The 11,149-nt window shown below is 38.2% G+C and overlaps 1 protein-coding gene across 1 annotated transcript; it reads right to left on the reverse strand.

Moving 5' to 3' along the window:
- Nucleotides 1-8,493: 8,493 nt before the first annotated feature.
- Nucleotides 8,494-10,617, reverse strand: LOC129321759 (probable lipid phosphate phosphatase beta). The gene is made up of 2 exons (XM_054967656.1): nt 9,864-10,617; nt 8,494-9,108 (listed from the first exon to the last, which is right to left on the reverse strand). Exon 1 carries the CDS (start codon nt 10,543-10,545, stop codon nt 9,865-9,867), a length of 681 nt encoding a protein of 226 aa, XP_054823631.1. The 5' UTR covers nt 10,546-10,617; the 3' UTR covers nt 8,494-9,108; nt 9,864.
- Between the last annotated feature and the right edge of the window lie 532 nt (nt 10,618-11,149).

Genomic DNA, 11,149 nt, shown 5'->3' on the forward strand with positions numbered 1-11,149 from the left:
CTTGTGCGAACTCTTTAGAGACAATGATAGCTACTATAAATAAATTGAGGGTGGGTTAAGGAAACCCTATAATTTGCGGCGATTTAACAAATTAAATCTCATGTTATTAATAAGCTAGTTAGGTTGAGCTATAAATAAATGAAATTTAATTCCCTGCTTTGAAATTATTTTTCTCTTATCGGGAGCTTTTATTGCCCAATCATTAGCATGTATAAAATAAACTGATTACTTAAATATGATATGGACTTTTGGGAGCATTCCCAGACAGGAGAGGATTCGTGAAATTGCTTAAAAAGAAAAAGGAAAGAGAACGCAAGAAGATATAATAAAGAGACAAGTATATATATCGTGCCGTGATGTTGAACGAGGCAAAAGTGAACATAACTTTGAAAGTTCGAACTCTTTTAAATGCTCATTAGATAAATTTAGTATTAAAAGAAAAACAAGCACTGCAGACACCGACAAGAAGTGGGAAATCAGGGGAGAGAAGAATTCTACTTTTGCCTAAGCAAACAAGCTTATATAATATATACGAGTGAGGTAGCAGCAGCAGCAGGAGCCTGGAGCATATATTTTATATTGCAAGTGATATATATATATATATATATATACATAATAAAAGAGAATAGAGAGGGACAAAAGCAGAGAAGGACCCAGAGAGTTCAATATTTGAATAATAAGGATGGGGAGAACAAATCAAATAAAAAGCACAGAGCCCCAAAAATAATAATGTCATGTCTTTGTGAGACCAGAACTATCTACTTATCTCTAAGTCATGTGTCTACATTTAGAGTGTTAATGGGAAGGCCATTTCCATGTGTTTGGTCCCACCCCATGGGTCTGGATAGTTAGTCCCAATCACAAGTCTCTTCTTCCCACTTTCATCCGTCACTCAAGCTGCCACATACTCTCTCATTCATTACCCTCCCATCGCTTAAACTCTATCTCACTCTGCCACCACACTAATATATATCTCCCATCAATCTATCTCTTGGATATTTTATGATGGTAATGAATTAATACTAGTAATTGATTATTTAATTTCTCGGTGCTTTCAGAAGGCTGCTTTGCACTGATTGACATGGGGAATAGCTTGCTTTGTTTTATGCTACCCATAAGATACTGGTTTATATTTATGTGCTTGTTGCTTTTGTTTATTTTGTATTCATGCTTTGATGGCTGTTTTTTACTCGATGCGATCGGGGATCCCACATGTTCATGTGTTAAAAGGAGTCCAGAACGCCTTGACATAAGGGTTATACTGCTCTGATGTCACCTCTCTCTCTCTCTCTCTCTCTCTCTCTCTCTCATATATATATATATATATATATATATTCTGCTATTTCATTATTTCAATAATCCCTTCATTTTAATTTTTATGTACAGCCCCCGGTATTTTAGGTCGGTCTGATATCGAGTTGAAGGAATTTAATAAGATGTGGGCTAATTCGGGTCGAGTTAGGATGAGATCTTTTTGAATGGCACTCTACCATTAATGCTACTAAATTCACATAACTCTGAACTTTAGACGCCTGATAAAGAAAATACAATTCGCTTTCTAGTTGGGCAGAATGATTCTTCATTTTAATTTCCTTTCAAGCTAGCTGCCTCACGTTTTGGTTCCTGTTCATCTTATCTTTCTTTTCTTTTTGGGGACAAGCAATCTTATCTGAAGTCTACATTATTACGGGAACACTGCATCACACATGACATTACAAATAAATCACATCATATCAAGCTGATACATGATTTTTAAAGATAAACTCAGATACATGCCCCAAAGAAAATGGATGGAAAGTGAACGCCTTCTTAATCTAATGAAACGAGACACTTTAAGACAGAATTCAGTAACACTGAAGAGGGATGTAGACTTTACTCTCGCCATGAAAATCTTTAAATATCTTCAGAGTGGGAAAAAGATCATTTTTCTCCCTTTGTTTAATCTTTGGACTCCTATTTTTCTTTGACGCAAAATTGATTCCGTTACCGAGGAGATTGTGCGTAAATGCCTATTCGATTCGACTCTGGCTGTCAAGCACCCCAGAAATTGATCTCCAGCCATAAATTAGTCTTAGGGAAGCAATTATTTAACTGGATTCATGAATGAATGATTTGATGTAAATTGACTTATTACCCTGAAAACTAACGATGAAAAGATCACGCGCATTTGATCGAATCTTGGAACTATCTACCGGGTACGTATTCTCAGCATAGTCGGCAAAACCCAGAGATTCCTTTTACAAACTTCCCTATTATGGGGTCCAATCGATTTAACACCATCTATTTCACTGAATAGGGATCTTTTTGGGGTTAAAAAAGTGTCTTACTAATAATTATAACTCCACATACTGGAATACAGAATAAAATTCTAAATATAGGAAGAGGGCTGTGTAGGTATTTAGTATATTATAATATTGGCGTCCCTTGGTGTAGCGAGCCGAGGATGTGGTTTTTATATAGTGTGAAGGGAAATTAAAGGCGTCTTATTTTTAGGAATTGGGCACGTCAAAGTATATTGCAGTAAGCTTTTGTAGGTCTATTCGGAGGCATCAGTGTGTGGAGCATCATTCCCAAGCTTAGTGGGATGGTGTAATCTTCAGATTTTATTAGTATTTTTACACAATCGATGACCCATAGTTTTGTGCATCATATGTTGTTGGACGATGATCAAGCAAAATGCTCATTCATTGAGCAGGTGATATGCCTTGCTCTACCATCAATCAAATTTGCAAATGTTGTTCTCAAGTGCTCTTAGTCCTTATTTGACTACATTAGGGATCATCTCTGAGTCCTTATTTATTCAACTTGATTTTAAATGTTTTGACGGAACATATTCAAGAGGAAATCCCGAAATGTATGCTCTTCGCGGATGATATAGTTCTTATAGCAGAGACAAGAGAAGAGGTTAATTGCAAACTTGAGTTATGGAGGAGGACATTGGAGTCGAAAGGTTTTCGTCTGAGTAGAAGTAAAACAGAATATTTATATTGTAAATTTGGTAAAGGACTATTCGAAAATAATTTGGAAGTGAAATTGGGAGATCAAATTATACCTCAAATGAAAAAATTTAGATATTTGGGAGCCATTATTCAAAATGATGGTGAAATCGGTGGAGATATTTCACATAGAATTCAAGCTGGGTGGTTTAATTGGAGAAAAGCTAAAGGAGTTATTTGTGACCGTAAGGTGCCTAATAAACTTAAAGGAAAGTTTTATCGCACTGCTATCAGACCGGCAATGTTATATAGTAGTGAATGCTGGGCTCTAACGGGACAGCAAGAGCATAAAGTTGAAGTAGCAGAGATGAGAATGTTACGATGGATGTGCGAACATATACGTAAAGATAAAATTCGAAATGAGCACATACGCGAAAAAGTGAGGGTGGCACCTATTGAGGAAAAAATGGTAGAAAATCGGTTGAGATGGTTTGGGCATGTACAAAGAAGACCAAGGGAGGCACCAGTGAGAAGAGTGGAACATATAACTTTGAGTCCGATTAAGAGAGGTAGAAGAAGGCCTAAAAGAACACTCTTGGAAGTTGTTGAACGTGATCTCTTAATTAATAATATTTCTAAAAGCTTGATAAATGATAGAGCACAATGGCGTCTTGCAATCCATATAGCCGACCCCACCTAGTGGGATAAAGACTTGTTGTTGTTGTTGTTGTTGTTGTTGTTGTTGTTGTTGTTGTTGTTGTTGTTGTTGTTGTTGTTGTTGTTGTTCTCAAGTGCTCTTAGTAAACGAGACTATCATCTTAAGTACTATAATATTTTAAATTTAACTCCGTTTCAATGTAAAAAATATTGTTAAGCGAACTGTCTTTTGAATCTGATAATGCTTAGGAAGTTAAAAATGATACAACTTATTTATTAAGATTAATGTAGTATATAAAAATGATAAAACTTGTATTTAGTTGTGGAAATAAATAGAAATTTAAAAAATCCTCACTTTTCTCAACATCTTTTTAAAAGAAATGGCCTACTACTTTTCTAAAACCTCAAGGCTTAAACGTACAACGTTCGGTTAATTAATTTTTTAAACTTAATAAATGTGACCCACATTTCTATTTCTTCTGATGGTGACTTGTGAATCATAAAACTTCAGAAATATCTCCTGCACCCAATCTTTTATACAGTCAATTAATTTAATACAATTTTGATTTCAACCTCTAATTATAATTTGGTAGAATTTTTCTTTTTTTGTTTTTGTTTTTTTGACAAGTCGGAAAGAATGATACAATTATGTTAATTAGCTTTAAAAAAAAAAACACTCGGATGGTTATATACTACTCCGTTATTTTTCTAAAAAAAAAAAAGTTCTTTTTCATGCAAATTGTTTTCACCTTCATCTTGAATCTCTCTCTCGGGTGAAGTAACTGTGCACGTGTTATATTATTGCCAGTGGGGGAGAGAAGGTCTCAATGGTCCAACCAGTGGCTGCAGAGGAGGTAGTAACAAGTTAGCTTTCTTGCCGGGTGAATGAGATCCACCTTCCAATTAGTCCTCTCTCTCTTCACGGAAACGCTAATCCACTCCCACAATATTACTTCAAATTAATTTAAAGCCATGTCTCTTACGCATGATCATAGGATAGAATTTTTCGCGCACAGAACCGAAATCTGTTGACAGATATAACGCGGGAGGTTGCATGATGGTCCCAAAACAGAATTTGGAGAGATGAAATGTACATAGATATTAAGACAAAAGAAGGGTAACAATGCAAATTCTGAAAGGAAAGAGTCAAATCTGTGTTTGTGAGAAAGTGCTGAACAATGAGCAACTTCCCTCCGAGGCACCAAACTTCCAGATGGGAAACAACTCATCGAAGCGCTAGGAAGCAGTAACAGCCGGCCCCTCCCACAGCTCCTCATGTCCAACCCCGACATTTCCGTGCTTTCCTTTTCATTTCAAATTATCTTCATCAACAATCAAATTAAACGCGTCTAGCTAGCCAGCACAGCATGTGCCTGCCCATGCCACACACACACACCATTCTTCCGAGGAAACACTTCATTATAAAAAATGCATACCTCTTTCAACTCCCTCGCTAGCTGGGGAATCCAATGTTTGTCCCTAGGCTTTGACAACCTAAGATCAAACCTAATTAGTCCTCAACAATCAATTCCTAGGTGAATGTATTAACATACGGGATATGCCTTGTCACTTTCGGTCGAGATTTTGTTAAAGGATTGATACGGAATTTATGGCGTGGATTGAAGAACTGAGATGGTGATTAGGTGGCTTGACCAATTAAGATTGGTGCTGGGACGGCAAGGTGAGCACACATGTGTGGTTGCATGACTGGGTGAGAGCTTGATTTATAATTGCATTTTTCTGTCTGTGTACCTCCAATTAAGTCGTCAAACAAGGGAACATGATCGTACATTTCAGCATGTGGGTCTTATAATGGCCCTTCCTTCTGCTTATATCCTTGCCCACTGACTGAATTTAGCCTTAGCTATACTGACAAATATGGAACGGTCGTGTAGGGACAGCCTCTCTCCTTTTCCTTTAATCTAATTCTTTTCTGATAAGTTTGATCTTCTTGTGGTTCAACAGTTGGTCTAATATCCCAGCATGGCAAATAAAACATGGAGTCTTGAAGAGGAAGGTATTGAACTTAACGTGGCATCAACCACATAATCAATTAGAGTTCAGTTGCAAAGTACTATATATTTCAAGATGGGCACTCACCTATGTATCTGTTTATCTCTAGTCCCACACACGCATAGGCGCACGCACACAGAGACACACGGTCTCCCTGATTTTGAGTGTTTGGCGTGATGCTCATGTCCTTGGCTAGCCCCGAGGCCCACGACAGCAATTCTGTCATCCGTGTCATATAATTGAGGCTCCTTCATGACATGCAATAATGAAGGGACGTACTGCTGCAACGGCATTCCTTATCGAGTTTGTTGTATTAGTGCAGAGGAATCAGTGAAAGCAAGCTCACTTCAGAGTTCACTGATGTAAATATAAAAATTATATAGGGGGCGCCGGGGAGGAATATAAGAAGAGGAGGGTCAATACCAGATATGATCAGCAGTGGGGTGGGGTAAAGAGACAGAGGATCAAATAATATACCCTCTTCGCCTGGTGTCAAGTAAATCTCGTATGGTTTTATAGTTGCAGAAGGTGTCAGTACTATATCTCTCCTCAGTTCCTCTGCCCAGGTCCTCTGTATCCGCCAGTGAGAAGACTCTGTGCAAGGCTAACCTAGAAAGACATGGAAAATCCAGAAGCAACGCCTTCGACATCCAATTGGGAAAAGTGGTCCTCTACATCTTTTACAAAATAGGTCCCCCGATCCTGAGAGTCAGAATCTGAGGTCATGACCAAAGGTCCAACCGTCTAAGGTCATTTTAAATTGCTGCAAAATCCCAGAAACTACCAAAATATTTTGTACGGCCCAACCATCACATGGAGATGGTTGGCACTTGGCATCACTTTCTGGGGCTGCAGTCACAATTTACAAGCCTACTATCTGACTTGTTCATCATTTTGTTCAAGCTAGAGTTGGAAATAAAGATCAGACCTAAAGACACTGTTTAAATAAGAGGTTCAAGTTTTAAAAATTAATTTTTTTTAAAATAACTGGATTTAAAGACCTAACCCTAATAAGCTAGGTTTTTATACAAATATATAAACATACATATATATATATATATTTGATTAATAATGATACAATTTGGTTAATATTTATTATAAGTGATAAAGAAAAAGTTACAGAGATAATTAACATTAAATCTCCAGCTTTATCTTTAACAAGTGGATCTACGTCTAAAAAATTTAATATTTTATTCTTACATGATAAGAAGGAAGATTTAGATTTACATTGATGAAGATTTTAATCTTCATTTGAAATTTAAAATTTTAAATCTTTATCAAATTTTATGTGAATCTTTAATTTATTTTATGTTAAATTTTAAAATATTTTGTTTAAATTAAATTTTTTTTTTTTGAAAAGAGGGTTTAAGAATCCAATCTTGAGCTCTGTAAATAAGAGTTGGGCTTTAAGATTAAATCAAATTTTGAATAACTGAACTTTAAAGTTTGAACTTTTAAGGATCGGATTCACCCTCATTCTCACCTCTAGTTCAAACTTCTTAAATCCAATTCATAAGTTATCCTTTAGAAACCTTGACCGGCCTCCCAAACGCTTTTGGAGGCTCACCATTTTGTTTATACTCCAAAGTTCACGCCTCGCCAATGCAAGTGCTGTACGAGTGAATTTGATGGCCGTTAAGTTACATATTATCAAAGCCACACTAATTAGTTGGACGACGGGGATTCATCATACCTGCTTTCCACTCGCATTTGTCCCATTTCTCACAAATCGGTTTTCAAGCAAACCAAAACTGACAAGCATGCACACGACGAAACACCACTGCACACTGCCCCATCACAAAACTACCCTAACCTTGATAAACCAAGACTCCCATGACTAACTCCTGCAAGACCAAGACGTGCACAGACCAAAAAGCTTTTTTAAAAAAATTAAAAATATCCTAGTAACAGGACCGAACAACTTATGAGGAATTCGGACATGGATTTGGAATGAGCATGAAGAGCACTAGGTAAGTTTTGAGAAGGACGCACTACCGAAATGCGAAGCGAATTTTTTTTGGTAACAAAGTAGCCGTTAAGCTGATGGGATTGGTGGCGGTGTTATGCTTCTCAAATCTTAAATTCAATTCATTCTAGTGATTTTAAACTGACAATAGAAATGACGACCCCTCATTTCAAGACTCACCGGTGCCAAGAGCAAACAATTTGTTGCACAATTTGGCGCTTTGCATTTTGCAGGAAGCCATATTCCGGCTAGTCATTTGGAAAATGAAAATACAGTGCTTAAAGAAGGTTCAAGTCCGTAGTAGGTCCCTTGGTGATTTCCCCCGCCAACTACCAAGAATATGGGCCTTCCTCGAGGCAAGCATATGCAATCTCAATCAACTGATAATTTCAGAACTTGAACGTGAATGCAGAAAAGGCACCAAGAAAAAAAGCATCTTCCAAATTGAGATCCTTCGAATATACTCCGTGGCTGTAGGAATAGATCACCGCCTGTCAACTCACTAAATCCGAAAACGACTTAATTTGACTCTTTTCTCTTGATGTCTTCCACATATCCACAAGGACCACAACCTAACTATCATGATGCCAGCACACCATAAGAGCCACCTTTGGCAACTAATTTAACAACCATGGATCGTTTTCAAGATTGAAATGGGGGGAAAAAAGAGTAATCAATCATCAATCAACCACAATATCTTATAACATGATAAATCTTATCACATGGTAAGATCGCATATTATCTAAAAACATAAAAAGGAACCCCAGATCATCAACAAAGAGATAATCTAATTTGTCTTTGCATCAGTGTCTGCAAAATTTGAAAACCCTCTGACAGCAGCTACTTTCACTAGGTATAAAGAAATTATTATTCCTGTCATTATAAATTCTATAATTTGGATGGAACAATGGACAAAAAAAATATAGAAATTATGTACAGTTCTGGTGTACCATTGAAGCTAATAATATATGTCTACAATCATCTGAATGCGTGTACAGATCGGAGAAAGGTAATATAAAAACATAACCGCGAGGCCAAAAGCAATTGTCAAAGATTGATATCTAACCAGCTTAAACATGTCTTCGCATTATGTTAACCGTAAGATCCAATACACGTACCAATATCAAAATGCTCTTCTCCAATATCCATTCAGGACAAGTTAGAAAGAATCCATCCCCCTGGGCTGCATGGGATCATTGTGCTCCACGAGAACCTAGAACATTATTAATATTGCAAATTGTAGAGGTATCAATTTATGCAAAGGCTTCCAGAGAATGAATGTTCAGACAAGAGATGTCACAGAATTAGAACTAAAGACCTTCCTTCCCAAATGCTAATGGGAGGATAGTTGCCAATGTCGAGCTAATTTTACATATAATCCAACAAGCCAAGCCAACAGAGAAAGGCTGGTTTTTATTATTACTTCTAGACTTCAAATAGAGAAGGAAATCCTTTTCTTCAAGCTTCCTCCCCTGTTATTTCCATGGCAACGCCATTCTCATTAACGCGGAGCTCCGGAAAGGTGCAAATCATTTACTGCAATCCCAAATACGAGGACAAGTAAAAGAAAATTTCAAGGTCAAGATTAGAATGGTCTTGATGCAGAACAGGGAGAGCACCGGCCACACAAAAGTCACGTAAAACATAAATGATGATGGAAGGAAATTGGGGGCTAAATGGCAAGGAAAGAAAATAAAATTGAAAATCAGCAATGGTAATTAAAATAACTAAATTGAAATAGACGTCTTGTATTCTTCCAAATGAATTCGTTCTTCAATTACACACACAGCAAATAATATTAGCATGTTACACAATCAACTTTTCCAGTGAAAAGCAAAACTTGTCAGTTCAGACAGTGGTTGATTATGGCTTAGTTAGTAGAGTAACTAGGTGAAACCAAAAAAAGAGAAAATCATGATCAAACAGGGAAAAACATTGTTCTTCAACTAGCAGAATTTAAAGATGCATGGAGCAGATGACTGCATCAGACGCGCAGTATCAATACTGAACTCCCTTGCATTGAAGAAAGCCACAACAGCTCATACAATTCATAGAAGACATCGATTTGGTAAGTAAGGATAACAGGACCTAGTGCAGTCTCCCGACCCAAGTTGTGTTATATTGGCACGTCAATCCCAACATTTATAAATACACAGCCATGCAATACATCAAACATGTAGCATTTAAAAAAAGAAGTTAATTTTTTACCAAATTCACATAACACTTGCGCACCCCCCCTCGTCCCTATTTTGCACTCAATAATAAGCACTGAAAGAGCGCTTGGATCATACCTCAGTTTAATAATTGAAACCTAAGAAATCGGAGAGTGAAAAGAGCTTCAAGCACACCCAAACACGCGCCGACGAAGATATCGAGAACATAATGTCTCCCAAGAGTTATCCTGGAGAATGCAGTGGCAACCGCCCATGTCCAAACAAGGAGAAGGAAGAGATTGACGGCCACAATGTCATCTTGACCAATCCACCAACGCAAGAAGGAAGTGACAGCAGGAGGAGCACGGGATTTCAGATCGGGCAGGGAGTTGAGAATGGAAAGCCGAGAAAAGTGAAAGAGGGAGGCAATAAAGAAAGCCCTGGAAGAATGCCCACTGGGAAAGGAGAAATGGTCGACGGAAACGACGGCGTTGTACTCATCGTGGTTGCCATAGAGAGGACGGGATCTGTGGACGAGGAACTTGACAAGGGCGATAAAGAGGAGGTCAACGAGGGAGCAAAGGAGGAGGGGCGAGAGCAAGTGGGAGCGTAAAGGAGAGGATGGCGGAGTGACGAAGAAGAAGGAGAGGAGGACAGGGAAGGTGAAGCGGAAGTCGGCTAAGAATTCCAGAAGCAAAAGAAGTGATCTCGGGGTGATAGATCTTGTGAGTGTGTGAAGAGAAGTAGAGATTGTAGCATCCAAAGCGACCAAGGGGCGGAGGAGTGGTGGCGCTGTGGACTTCGGTGGTTGATGACCCATGGCGTCACCGCGCCTGTTCCTACAGTGGAAGATAGCGGTGGAGCAGAGGAGGCATCCAAACAAAGATCAGGGATCGACAACGACGCCGTTTTGTAACTATTTTTTTTTTATATAAGACTCCTTTCTTAACTAGTCCTTCGGGACTCGTAAAAAAGTCACGAGCCCAAACAAGGCCCAAATAAACGGATGGAAGAAATTAGAAATGGGCTTCTCGTTTAAAAAAGAACCGGGCTTGTCGTCTTCCGTTCTTTTCCTTGTGGGTCGGATGTTCGACTTCGACAGACAGCAGGCATGAAGAGTGGGCCATGCTCAAGGGTCTCTGCTTAGTTTGGGAAATGGGATTCAGAAGTATATTATTTTGCATTATCAAACAAAGAAGTATTATTATTTTGGCATCTATTTCAAAACCCATTATTGAGATGCGAAAGGATGCTTCAACATCAGAAGATACCTTTGATCTTATTTTTGCGGAGATTAGCCGTTTTATGCCTTCCACCAGAATGTTCAGCTTTAATACACTCAGAGAGCATAATCTTAATGCAGGCGCTTTAGCTCAGGGAGGTATGTCTACATCTGCTTACACGGGCCTATAAATTGCGAGGTT

This window comes from Prosopis cineraria, unplaced genomic scaffold (genome assembly GCF_029017545.1).
Source record: "Prosopis cineraria cultivar Desert tree isolate PC_DT_omini unplaced genomic scaffold, ASM2901754v1 PC10, whole genome shotgun sequence".
Lineage (NCBI taxonomy): Eukaryota > Viridiplantae > Streptophyta > Magnoliopsida > Fabales > Fabaceae > Prosopis > Prosopis cineraria.

Coding starts and splice junctions, on each gene's coding strand:
- LOC129321759 (XM_054967656.1), bottom strand. CDS start 10,545: ATGGGTCATCAACCACCGAAGTCCACAGCGCCACCACTCCTCCGCCCC.